This window comes from Ambystoma mexicanum, chromosome 3q (genome assembly GCF_040938575.1).
Source record: "Ambystoma mexicanum isolate Mex_15411 chromosome 3q, UKY_AmexF1_1, whole genome shotgun sequence".
NCBI lineage: Eukaryota > Metazoa > Chordata > Amphibia > Caudata > Ambystomatidae > Ambystoma > Ambystoma mexicanum.
This window is the reverse complement of record NC_090926.1, coordinates 626,824,900-626,839,192: the sequence shown is the minus strand read 5'-3', so window position 1 is coordinate 626,839,192 and position 14,293 is coordinate 626,824,900. Positions and strand designations below refer to the sequence as shown.

The following is a 14,293-nucleotide window of genomic DNA, read 5'->3' as shown; positions in this document are numbered from 1 at the left end:
CCCTCATCATGACCATCTTCAGGTGCTTGCAGTTCTGCGTCAGGGGGCATGGCCACATTTCTACGTACGCACATGTTGTGTAGCATGACACATGCCATGACCATCTTTGCAACCTTCTCATGGCGGTTCAGGAGTGCCCCGCCAGACCTGCTGAGGCAGCGGAAACGACCCTTCAGTAGGCCGAATGCCTGTTCTATGACTACACGGGTACGTGAGTGGGCATGGTTGTAGTCCTCCTCATGCTGGTTCTGTGGGTTCCGGAGTGGTGTAAGGAGCCATCTCTTCAGTGGATACCCGGCATCACCTGTATGTGGACAATAAAGGATGTTTGTGGAATGACATTGCTACGTACGCATCCCCCCCCCTTTCTGCCAGGTCATTGCCGCATCACATACCCCACATTATCATGCATGAAATGAGACTCACCGAGTAGCCAGGATCTGTTCCCTGCGTGTCGTTCCATGTAGCGTGGTATTGTAGAGTTCCTCAAGACCATAGAATCATGGGTTGATCCAGGAAATCAGGCACAACAATGTGTAATGATCCTGTTGGAGTCACACACCATTTGTACATTAAGAGAATGATATTGTTTTCGGTTGCGGTACTGGGCCTCCATGGCATGTGGGACAACCAATTCCACATGGGTGCAGTCGATGGCACCAATGCAACCCGGTATGCCGGCAAGTGCATGGAATCCCACTTTTGTGTTCGTAATTTCCTGCTCTGAGCGTGGTAGAGAGATGTAGTCGTCTGCGTGCTTCAGGAGGGCATCGAGCACTTGCAATAGTGTCCGTGACAACAGTGGCTGTGAAATGCCATGCAACTGTCCGACTGTGTGCTGGTAGGTGCCTGTGGCCAGGAAGTGTAGTACAGACACCACCTTCAGTAGGGGTGGGATGGCGGTTGGGCTATCTATCATGCTGACAAGGTCAGCGTGTGTCATGTCCACAATGGCGGTTATGGTGTCCCGGTCCAAACGGTAGAGGGTGTGGATCTGCTCATCAGTGAGGTTGAACGGATGAGCTCGGAGGCGTGGGATTGCGGGCTGCCTGCGTGGTGGTAGTGGCTGTGCTGGTGGGCCTTGCTGGCCCTGCCTTGCCCTCCTCCTCCTCCTGCGTCTCCTCTGTGCGGCCGGTTGTTGTAGTAGTTGGTGTTCGTCTTCTTCTTGAAGTTGGAGTACTTGCAGTGCTATCAGGTCCCCCAGGGCCAACATCGCTAGTCCTGCCGGTAGCATTTTGGAGTGGGTGTGGTTGTGGGAGGGGGTTGGGTGTGCAATGTATGTGTTTTCAGGCAGTATAGCCTCCACCTGTGGTGATTCATTCCACCTGTGCAAGCTGCAATCCCCTTTGGCCGAGCACGTCCCGCACACAATGCTGCAATTTGACGCATGGCATCTTGCTATTACAATCATGTATTTAATCCCGATGGCAGTGAAATATTGGTTTATATGTTCATTCTGCTATGGTCCCATTGTTTCACATACTATCTTTGCAGTCGCGAACAAACTTGTGAAGGGTCAGTGGAATGTAGTACTCGATTAACGGTGGACCCTCATGCAGCACTGTACCGAGGTTCATCGACGGGCGGGGCGTCCCATTTGTGAGTGAAGCCAGTTGCCATTTTCACACACTGCCGCACTACATGGATGAATTTGTGATTTCGAGCGGTCACAGATGCCTTTTCGACGTGATGTTGCAAATGAGGAATTCGAAGGACAGCGCTTTCGGTTTTCAGCTAGCGGCGAGGAGACGCCCACAGGTCTGACTGCAGATATAAAGTTCTATTGTTTAATGTCCTTCGGACAGGGGCCATGGCGAGAATGCAATGATTGACATGAATAGTATGGGATGCGCAATAGCGTAGTGGACGATAAGGCCGGACGTTCCCAAATACATGTTACTTCACAACACTGGAATTCCGGGCTGGAGCACAGTGGATTTTGCAGACTGCATTGCGCACAGACTCAATGGAAATTTCACATGTTATGTGAGTAAATAATCAGGCGTTTTCATACCGGGATGAGGGAATGATGTATGGATGCATGGACAGATGATTTAATGGAGAGTTTGCCATGTACATGGCTTTTTGGAATCTATCCACTTCCCCTGCGCTATGTGATGCAGGGCTGCCATAGTGGGACCATCGTCTATCTGCCCTTGTTGAACCCTCCCTGTCTCGACGTATTCAAACACTTGTGTCTATGCACGTTACTAATCCCATCTAATGGATTCTGTTTTAACAGACGCATGCACACAAACACTCGTTTGTAATAGTGTTTTCACCAAGATTTATATAGTTATGATTCGCAAGTGATTTTTGGGTGGGAATAATCCTTTTGAGTGGGCTAGCATGCATATGGCTGTGGATTTAGTGTGATCATTGAAGTGAGTAAATCAAATGAAGTTCTGATGCCCATACTAATCTTATTCATTTCATTTGGGTGACAGGTATCTCCTCCCCTTTTGCCGCTGCCATCTGTATGCCACTCCTGCAGATGGCTTTTACTCCCGACACCTGCTGCTTCGTGTTAATCAGTGGAGCACCATTACGATCTTATGGGACGATCGCCAATGGGCCACATGCCCTTACGCAGTACTAGTGGCTAGGAGCAACATATCGACCTTTCAGCTGGACTAGTGCCTACCTAATGGGACGGCCCTGCGGTTCTAGGCGCTTCCATGTTGCCTTTTTGAACGTGAATGTAGCCTCTGTGTACCATGAAGGTACAGGGCGTCACACAAGAAGAGGCTGGTCAGTTATTGCGGATGCAGCCCACAATAGTGAAATATATTTTGGAGTTCATGACCTAATAGCTGTATGGGCTTGGTGATTTTGTTGTGCATTAAATTTCTATTCTGATATTAACCGTGTAGCGTTCTTCTTTGCAAGTAATGTAGCATATTCCTATTTGTGGGGCGATGTATTGTGAGAAGATCTGCATTGGGTTCCGGCTTCTGAGTATAGTTGCGTGGTACTGTACTGGGCGCGTTTGCCTACGAAGCCCAGTGAGGTCAGGGATAGGGGCTGCCATTATGACTGTTTTAATGATGTCATGCTCAGGGGCGGGGGATTAGCTCTTGTGTAACAGATGCCGGTCAGCCAGGTGGATTGGTGGAATGATGTGATTATCAGAATATGGCTGGTCACAGGTGCCTGTGTTTGCGTGCGTTTCTTGGAGGGAGACTGAGGTCATGTCCATTGGAATAGCTTCTGTATTCGTGCCATCTGTGCCCTGCAGCTCCCATTGGCCCCTCTTGAGATGAGCCTGGCTGCTCAGTCACTCTGCCAACTTGTGTGGTACATGCTTATGCTGATGGTTGGTTTGTTTACTGGCAGGAGTACAGGGCTGGTGCAGTCTCACTCAGGATACTGCTTTGAATGTTGCCTTACACTGGTGTCAAGCGATGGGGGGCCTGTTTTTGTTTGTCTCATATTTCAGTTCATGTTGCTGTACTTGAACCTTCACATGCCTGTGCTGCATCAGTACGGCAATGGTGACATGGCAAATATGGATGGCCACTCACAAGGCACTTGGAGCCCCTACATTCATTTGTTCGTTGGCATGCATGGGTGACTTGTACATTTCACTGGTTGCATTGTGTGACTTAATTGCACCTACGAGGAGTTGTGCAATGTGGCCAGGGAGTGGTGTACAGGCACTCAGTAGGGCCATTTACGGTTGGTTCGCGATGCCGTACTTCTCACCATGGCGGAATGGTACTTTCCGCCATGCTTGATGGCGTTAGGTAAATGTCCGCTAGGGTCAGAATTTGCGTACCGTTGCGCCATGGTGGTAATTACGGTTTCGCATGGCGCGCGTGCGCGTACTTGGTGCAGTTAGCGTTGGCGTTCACTACGGTGTCGCTAATGGCATCGTACTTTACGGTGACGGGTCATAATCGCACCGAGCGCTATTCGATGGCGGTATTGCATTTCCGCCATCGTTTTTCGATTTCCGCCAGGGTCGTAATGAGGGCCTTTGTCTTGAAAGGCATATCTTCCACCAGTTATTGCTCTGCTCTTACAAGCTTATCACCTTCGTTGTATTACATTTTGAGATACTGTTCAGGAACACATATTGTTGTATGTCTTTCGAATGATTGTCTGGGAACTCAACTAGACCGATATATTTTGACCAATCCATATGCAGTGTTCGGTCCTTCTAGCACTGGGGTCTGCTATTTATTTGTTGCTCTCATGACCTCACAATGCATCTTGAGCTTGGTAACTGGTTCACCTCCCTTGTTTTAGCCAATCACTTTACAGCATTTAACTATGTGCTCTAAAAAGTTACAGTTGAGATGTGTGTTTGCTTCCTTGCAAAGGTTTGGTTAATGATTTCTGCTGTGGGGGTGAGGATTGCCATCCTTGAGTGACGGCTAACTAGATTTCTAGGCCTAAATGTACTGTGTGCTCAGTTTAGTTCAAAGTGCTACTGTCATTCATTATTATTACTAACATCTTTTATATTTCCCTAATTGATGCTAAATGCAGCTGTGGTTTCTATGGAATGGGGTTATGTTCAGCTATACGGTGTATATGCTATGGTTCTCTAAGGCATGGCCTAAGGCATAGCTGCTCATGCTTGGTTGGGCCTTCATAGGGGAATCTCTTTTGGGTATCTGTGGGTAGGGCTGCTGGCCTTAATGCTGTATGCTCATGTTATAAGGACTTTCACAGCTTGTATTTTCATGCGCATTCAGGGCCCTGGATGTACTCTCCAATGGTTTTGTAATGCCCCATAGGTGTATACTCCTCAACAATAGGTAAAATGAACAAAGGATAAACAGACACAGTAAATATAAAGTCTACCACTGGTTATTCAAACTTCAGGATCTGGGACAACCATGTATGTCCCTATTATCATGGGCACCATTAGACCAAGCTTATGCATATCAATGGTTAACCATGTACACACCCATGTACACAACGTGGACTTCTCCTTGTTTGCCTATGCAAAACCATAGACAGCAATGGCTTGTCCATGAACCTTGAAACAGGAAATAAAGCAATTTGAGGGGACAGAAGGTATGAAGGTGGCATCTTTAGGTCTGACCTGCCATGCGGACTAATCCACAAGGTTACAGTGAAGCAGGATCTGGGGAGGAGCGCTGCGAGGCAAAACACAAGATTCCTGGGGTAACTACCTTGAATTAGCTCAGCTGGAAGGGCGACATTCAGCATGGGAGAAACAATCTAAGGAGGATGTCACAAGCAGAGCCCCTCAGAGGCACATGGTGAGATTAAGGGATGATATGCAAGTCACTAAAGTGAAAGCTATAGCAAGAGAGCTAATGCATAAAAGTGAAGGCAAGCCTCAGGGATCAGAAAGCAGCTAATGGCTCAAGTAGGCAGAGGCAAAGGCATGTAAAGAGACAAACATGGAGGTGGCAAGATAGCAGGGGAGATGGAGTGGTAGGTGTTATTTGTGAACAGAAAATTAACTTGATCTGTGCTTAGAAAATGACCAATATTCTTCAATAGCCAAAGTATAGATTTTTTAACAAATTACACCAGAGGCATTGCCTAATGTCCGCCTTGGTGTGCATCCCATAAGGTGCAATTTGCACTGCAGGGGACATTCTTTTGTATTTCAAAAGGACTCCGTTCTCAAATACTGAATGCATCACCTAATATGTACATGAAGGGAACCGCCTCATTTGGATAGTGGTCCACAGCGCTGGCAGATTAGCAAGGGTCACATTATAGAAGCAGCATGAGAACAATCCTACAACTCTTTCAAGTCCTACATGTGTTCTCATGAGAACATTTCTTTATTGATGATGGATCACGAAGCTCCAGGATTTTCCTTATGGAACATGTTTGCCCTTCACCAGGTGCATCCCAGGATTTAGATAATACGACCCAAGGTAGAAATGAGACACAATGACAGGCATATGAGTGCATGCAAAGTTATACACTTTCTTCACAAGGCAAGAGCATTTTGGCCAGACTACTGTGTAATGTATAGCACACAGCTACTCCAAAGCATGGTTGAATTCTTTATATTGAAAGGAGCGCTGCATATGGATCAAAGACACATCATGCTCTGAAGTGCTTCTTATCCATGCACAGTATCCAATTCAAGATTGCCTGTAGGGAACCCAATAAGGACTCTCACTGAACACATCACAACATCATGATAATTAAACAGGCTTCATTGCTTAGGAGACGTTTTTCATTTTCCCACTTGAAGGCAGCTGCTGTTGAGCGTTGTTGCTATTTCTGAACTTTCTGCAAATTAGCAATTGAATATTGACGGAGAGCAATCAGATGTTTGCCAAAACATGCACAATACAGCCAGCAAGTAATGACATTGGTAAATGGATTGAGTAAATACTGTCTGTACTGGCATTCAATGGTACATATTTGATAAATGCATTCCCAAATGAACTATATACGCAACGGTTAAAGAGCTTGGTAGTAGCATCAATCATTTCCAGTGTTGTTTGTAGTTTTAAAGCGGACTCCATTACTTAATTCATCATAATACAGAATATAAATATGTATTAGCAGCTTCATTTGGTGGGGCTTCAAATTTATTGTTGAAATGTGTTCTACAATATGGAGCTTGTAACCATGCAACAGAGATGCACCGGCATAGAATGACTTCATGACACTGTCAGCGTGCAAATGTTAATTACCTTCCTTGATCTTAGGTGTAGTTTAGTTTAGATGCAAGTGAAGTAAGCTCAAGAGTAGACTCAAGAACATGGTGAACCGACTGAAGGATGGCAAATTGGGACCTGGGGGTGTGAAGGAACAAAGAGGTAAGACGAGTTGTAATGGAATACAAGGAATTGTTATACATCAGCTTAGACCTCATAAAACTGATGTGTAGGTGTAGACATCCTTATCATATGATCTTTCAGCCATCTTATGTGAAAAGGTTGGGCAAATTGCTAGCATTCCAAAATCCACATTTCCAATTACAACTAAATGGAGGTTACTAAATGGTTCATCTCAATCTATATTGTGTAGGAAACCAGAAAACAATGAATATCAAGATGTATAAACAATCAGAGAAATGTAAATGTGACATTCATACCATCTCACGTGACTATTGGTCATACTTGCCATGTGTAAAGGAAAGACAAATAAAGAACAGGATATAAATAAAACTAACATGAAATATCAAACATATGGACTACTGTGTGGACAAGTTGAGTAGTTCAAGTATTTTTGCTGTGCTAATCAATCGCTATAATATGAAGGTTACTTATAAGACATCTTAAAATATAAAATGTGGGCTTGTAACACTTGCAATTTAACTTTCTGTGGGCCTCATTACGCGTTGGGTGGCATTCCGTAAGTATATCCTCTGGAACACTACCCAACTGAATTACTGTTACCAACACTTAGTCTGGAGGAATTACCGCCGGATTACAAGTGGTGGTGGTGGTGTAAATTCCCATTTGTATATGATTCCATTGGACTCTATGGGGCTTTTTTGGTGGAATTACCACTGCAGTAATTCTGCTGCTGTAATTCTGTGATTTTGCAATTTTTTTCGGTGGGCAGTTGGAGGATTTACCTCCAGTATGATGTTGGAAGTAAATACCACTAGAGGGACATACTTGTAGTATGGCGGAGTGGGAATGTTGGTGGTGCCAATTTTTACCCACCCCACCATACTTGAAAACAATTTGCATGCACACATAAAGGTGATTTGGCCCATATTGGCATTTGCTTTCTATATCATTTTCATTGCTTTTGTAGTTTGTTTAAACTGCTCCCTTATGTTGATGTATCAACTATATTTGCCTCCTGGCTATTCCTTAACAGTATACATACGTTTCAGTAGCTTACTGGCCCTATGGCCAGGAAGGGTGCAGCTTGTCCTGTACTGGCTACCCAATGGACAGCCTGGGGACATTTGAGAGCAGTCTCAGACTTATTTCGAAGCTGCTACCTCTGCGATGGCCTGTCAAGTGGGATACATATTTTTTCTTTTCCATCGTCTTAAGAGACACTATGATGTATTTTTGTTGGGTTAGGCTTTCAACTGTCTATGTTTTGTTGAAATGCTGATTTTAGCGTCGTACTAGTTTCGGCACAACATCCATATATTATAACCTGTTGTGCTCTGTGCAATTCTTTAGTCAGGATAAGTGAAGTCATGAAAGTACAGAGGAAGGGCTATAGGAATCCTTCCAGGTGGATTTAAATTGCTTTATCTGTAATCCTTTTTGATCCATAGCTGTAGATTTGTTTTTGGATTGTTCTTAGTTACATACCAACAGAAGCCATGGAACATTGACTGAGTTGTAAACCCTTTCTACCTAATGGGTTATTTTGAGGTTATTCTATCTAAGCTCACATGTCCTTTGGATTTTCAATGCACAGCATCACAATTGTGAGTATCAGTGTTGGTTTTACTAAGACAGTGGCCACACACACATGGTTGATTGGTGGAACGCAGATTTAACATGTTTTTTCCTTACCACTCAAAGCTCTCCCACTTTAGTGACGAAAGAAGGGCTAATAGAGTTTACAAGTTTAATAATTAGGTAACAGAACAATACATCTAGTACAAAGAGACACTAGTATGGCTAACATACCACATATTGATGTTGGAATACCTGATGAATACCCTCAAACAGTCCATAAATAGCTGACAGATATTGGGTTTATCAGTCTGAAGAATACTTTTACTGCACAGTGACACAACCAGGAGGTCTGCCTAGGAGACACGGTTAACATTGATTAAAACACTGGCTCTTCGCATACTAATGGATGCAGACCAAAACGAATATGCACCATACAAATATTCTGAAACAGTTTTAGAAAACATAGATCATCAACATTGGTCTGGGGCAATATAAGATGCCCTGAAAATGCTGCTAGATGTGGAACCTTAACATCAGAGGGATTAACACTAGAATGCCCTGTCAGATTTCACCCAAACCAAATTCATACTGATGCTTTTACTAGATGCGAGCATATAACATTGAGGGGTACTTTCACACACAAGCAAATCACATGATATGGAGTTGGGAGCTATATGAGCTGTTCCAGCACAAGGTCATGCTTCAATTAGTGAATACAGATAACCTCCATGCCATACCCACAAAGCAGTAATGGGATTATGCTTAGCAACGCATCAGGAGATACCCTGATGGTACTCCACTAAACTGAGTCAACAAGAGGAAGCTTTTCCTCAGGTTACTCTACAAGAACGACATAGATCACTGGCCATGATCATGTCATTAGGCTTCAGTCCACCATTGGGACAAGGCGATTGCTGAGTGTTATTTATTAGTTGGTTATATTTGGAGCTTGTGTGTACTCCATCATTTACAGCACTATCTGATATCCTGAGAGAAATAATAAACACCCAAGGACAATGGTAGCAATTAGATTAGGATTAGACATAGATGGGGCATCCATCCCATGATAGAAGGGACAATAATGATACTCCTAACAGTAGAATTGCTAGATTAGATGTTTCAGGTAGGCTGGCTTTACTTCTTAATAACCAAAATAAGAAAACTCCAATTTGGAGACATTATATTAGTCATATTTAATTATCTAGGTAGGGATTGCTTTGGCAGATGCCCAGGAGAAAGATCCAGAACTGAACCAAAAGACAGACAGCAATTGAAATTGGAGGTCTCCCATAGCAAATATGACAAAGCAAGAACTACCTTCTCAAATCAAAAGAAAGGGACGATGCAGTATAATGCACACCTAACCAGTATAGCAGAGGAGGATTATATGGCTCATGGCAGAAACCGTGACAGAGCAAAATCCTCTGAAAGAATTGTTTTAACCCTAAACTAGGATACATTGGAAAAGAGATCAGGGGTAAAACTAAAGGAGGAATAACAATTTCATATAATCTGAGAGATAAAATGCAACACAGCGAACCAAGCATGTACAGAGATGAAGATTATACTTTCTCTCACCCACATAAAGAAAAGACACATAAAGAAAAGACACATGGCTCAGGATCCAAGAAAGAGCAGAAAGCTTTGAGAAAACAGGACGAGGGAGAGAAAAAGCAGACAGCAGCTCTTCAATCCATCAATGGAAAAGCTACAGACCCACGGGTTGCAGGTCGGAATAACCAAGTCAGAAGTACCCGGTTTCTGATTTCCAGTCTGTTTTCTATGGATTTGACAGAGAAACATATCCATAGGGAAGAGCTCACGATCTGACAGACTACAGCACTTCGGGTCAGGTGAGCTTAGTCGTGGCTCTTTTAGTAATGATCTGATTATCGCTAGACCTGTGGTGGCTGCCTGTAGGGTGAGTGCCTTTGTACTGTAAGGTGGTAGGCGATCTTAGAGAGGAGACTGTTAGAGGAATGGGGGAGTAGCCCTTACAAAGCAAAACAACCTGCAACCCTGCACTACCACCACTGGCCTCTTGTACACAGGTCCCATTTCACTAGCTCAAACTACTCCAGTCAAGTTTGTTTATCTGGAGTCAGGTCCATTTGTAAACGTGGTTGGTTTTGTAAGATGTTAGCTTTGTAACAAAGTCAACATTTCCATCTCCCGTTAAAATACAAACATGTTTCATTACTATGAAATCTCGAAGCTAAATCTCCTTGTACTATCATGAACTGAACTCGGAAGACTTCAACTGCAAAATTCATTGCTCGTTTTAAGAAAACTGCTATGCTTCGATTTGCAGAAATGCATTTTTTAAGGTAGACCAATGTTATGCTCTTTGAGATATATAAACGTATGCAACAAAAGGCAACATTATCCCTTTGTGATATGCTACTGCAAATCTTTTGGGGATGCTGTTTACCGTGAAAATACAAATACGTCTTGGAAAATGTCCATTAGATTGGAAGAATCATATCTTTCAGAAATCTATTTGAAAAGGACTGTTTTAATATGTCAGGGAACAATTTGTCCATTTGTATGGAGTGCACAACTGTGTTCCTAGAGAGCCATAATTGAAGCAGATCTTCAGGGAGTCCGATATTAATATGGATGAGACTAATTTGCAAACCATGGATCTAAAGTTGCAAGCCTTGCATGTCATTATAGACTTTGGAAAATGTTCTTGTGCAATGCCCTAAAGCCCAGATGTGCGCACACTTCATTCGCACAGATAGCACTCCCAATGCAGAATCTAAGGGAAAAATAAGAGGACAACCTCCAGTAAGATGTAACGATAATGTCTGATTTAAGTTTCTTCCAACTAAGTCTGGTTAACATGCAAACACAAGATACCACAAGTTATTGATAGTGTCGTGTGTTAGTTATAAAGCCCTCATCTGACACTGATTAGCCCACGTAACGCTATTGGCTATCTGTGGAATGCATCATTCAGCAGTTCTGGGTTTCTGGTAGATCACACTCTCATAATTATCATTTTTGCAATGCACACTTTATGTTCATGTATCAATCCATGTTAGTAATTCTGTCAAAATCTTGTCCAGGTAATGAGCAGTGCTATTTCAGTTGTTGATTCTACAAATCCCTAATCTCTGCCCTTAAAATGATGTGAAAAAACAATGTTATTGCTTGGACTGCATTGGTGATCTTGGATGCAATGCCCAGCGAAGAAAAGATGGTTTGGAATTAATGTGAAAATGTTGTATGTTTCAGGGCCCTGGCTGACATCTTAAGACAGCAAGGACCAATCCCTATTGCACATTGCGAGCGAGAAGCTATTCCAGCTGTAGATCACTCTCCCAAGGAAAACACGCCAGTGAGGACATCCACGAAGAACCATTACACCCCGGTCCGCTCATCTAAGCCCAACCATGGTACGGGTAAGATTTATCATACATGTACATGATTGCTCAAAGGCCACGAATGCCACTTGGCCCAGCCAAGAAGATACGATAAAATATTCACCATGGTAATGAATCAAGCAAACAACCTGAGTTGAAATTGATTTTGTAATTGTAATTGTTTATTTGTATAGTGCTTATGCACAAGTGAAGTGCTTCAAAGTGCTTCAAGGCCCAAGTCGGGAAGGGAATCAGGGACTACAGAGACATTCTTAGGTCTTGAAGTTTCCAAATGATATAGCAAAAAAAAAAAGACTAGCAAACTAGCCCTGACGGCATTACCTCTATCGCAAGTGCATTACAACAAGGGAGGCGAGAAAGGGGGGAGGCGAGGGAGAAGAACATACAGTCATTAAAATACCCTGCTAAGCCAACAACGTTTCAGTGCAAGTGCGTGAATAGTTGTGTGTGCCCGATTCTAGGTATGCAAAAATGAGGGAAGGCCTGGCAGTGTCGGCAACGCTCGTTTCTCTGAGATTCGTTTTCCCCTGTTGGCATAGGCCTATCACTAACCCATTGCCAGTAGGCAGTCATCTCTATAGCAAGGTGTGGTAATGCAGTAGCCAGTACTGATTATGGGGAAATGCTCTGGAGAAGTGGGTTTATGAGTGAGTGGCTGTTGCAATAATTGTATAAGTGCAACTGCCATCAAGACTCTTCAGATGAGCTCACAATATTGCCAAAAGTTGATGACATTTTGTATAAGAATTACCAGAATATTTGTGGATGCCTGTGACATCCACGATGTTACACATTTAAATAAGATATTATTATTTTCTGTTCACATACTAATGTTTGTAAATCTCAAAAGTGTGATAAACAATCGGGTCGCCATTGAAAATAATTGATTAAGTGCTGGAAAGAATATTGTGAAAGCATCCTTTTTCTAACCACCCACATCTTTGAATGCAACAATCTGAATTTCGGTACTGGCAATATCACATTCAAACCGATGAAAGCAATTTCACAGCCCAGTAAGGTTGCTTCATTTTACCGCATTGTGATGTAACATATGCTGCTGTATTCATATTTTACAGGAAAAACAACGTTCCGTCTTACAGATGTAAGCAATCAGCTCTGTAGCACTGTGGCGACATAATCTCATTTTACAGTGGTGCGGCTGGCTAATCAGAAATCATTTGTTTATTAGGCCCAATTAGAAGCCTTATTAACTCCCTCCTGATTGCATCGATCAAAAGAACAGCTACTGGGAGCGCATTCTTATCTGGCAGGCAACCAGCGAGCAGACAGTAAATATGCAAAGGAGGCCAGACACTCCCAACAACTATAATAACATGAACCTCGTCAATTTCAATTTACACAAAATGAGCAAATGCTGGGGAATTGATCACCCGCAATAACAGCAGAGGAAACAAAACAAGCACGTGATATATCATATAAGTGACATGCTGTTGTCGCCGTGTGGACCCGAACATGCTTGCAGTCATTGTTAGAAAGTTGCAGCATTGCAAAACCTTTACACTGATGGAAGTGCAATTAGCATTAGGCAATAGTTCCTCATCTGCTTTCAATGTCCACCTGGGAAAATAACTACGACTGAGGGAAACAATGCCTTTGTCAACAATGGTTGAGACGAGAGCAGGTCCCAGTCACACCGCGCCAAGAAGGTTAGCAAAATCAAGGTTCAAGTATGAAATTTATTTTGAAGAGGAACAGCCTGACACGTGTTTCGAGCTTTAGACAGCTCTTCATCTGAGGTTTACTTGAGAATTGCAAAGAGCTCCAATTGGTAGATAGAAAACATTTGCCAAAGCAAGTTCAGCTCTGACGCTTCGCAAGTGCGGGTATATCTGGTCAAAAAGCAAGAATCACAACTCACTTTTTAAACAATGCATTGAAAAAAGTGTTTTTGCAATACGCCAATTCTTGACGTAGTGCTTTGCACTGGGGAAGAAGTTTTGTAATACCACCCGCTATTTCTGTTAATTTTCGCAGTTGGGCTGTGACTACAACTAAGGGAAACATTGCCCTGGTACAGAAATGCAGTGAAATAATGTGTTTGTTGCTCCAGGGTGATTACTGCACCAGTGCTAATTGCAGTTGCACTAGTGCACAATTTCTTCATTGCCTCTGCAAATGGTCGACAAGCTCTCTGACCATTCAAATACTAGTGAGGAACTGCCTGGTAAAACAGAAATACATTTCATATGAAAAACAAAATAAGTTGAGAAAGCCAGTTGAAAAGATGCGTCTCAAAGTGTATGCATTAAGGAAGAAAGAAAGAAAGAAAGAAAGAAAGAAAGAGAGAAAGAAAGAGAGAAAGAAAGAAAGAAAGAAAGAAAGAAAGAAAGAAAGAAAGAAAGAAAGAAAGAAAGAAAGAAGGGAAGGCGGGAGGGAGGGAAGGAAGGAAGGAAGGAAGGAAGGGAGGGAGGAAGGAAGGAAGGAAGGAAGGAAGGAAGGAAGGAAGGAAGGAAGGAAGGAAGGAAGGAAGGAAGGAAGGAAGGAAGGAAGGAAGGAAGGAAGGAAGGAAGGAAGGAAGGAAGGAAGACAAGAGGGAGAGAACGAGGGATAGAA

The 14,293-nt window shown here is 43.1% G+C and overlaps 1 protein-coding gene across 4 annotated transcripts in view; it reads left to right on the top strand.

Moving 5' to 3' along the window:
- Positions 1-14,293, top strand: part of SHISA6 (shisa family member 6) — a 1,483,380-nt gene that overhangs the window by 226,175 nt on the left and 1,242,912 nt on the right. For all 4 annotated transcript variants that reach the window (XM_069654522.1, XM_069654523.1, XM_069654521.1 and 1 more), the window contains exon 3: positions 11,571-11,731. In XM_069654522.1, coding sequence (XP_069510623.1) covers positions 11,571-11,731 — 161 coding nt within the window. The remainder of the gene's footprint in view (positions 1-11,570; positions 11,732-14,293) is intronic.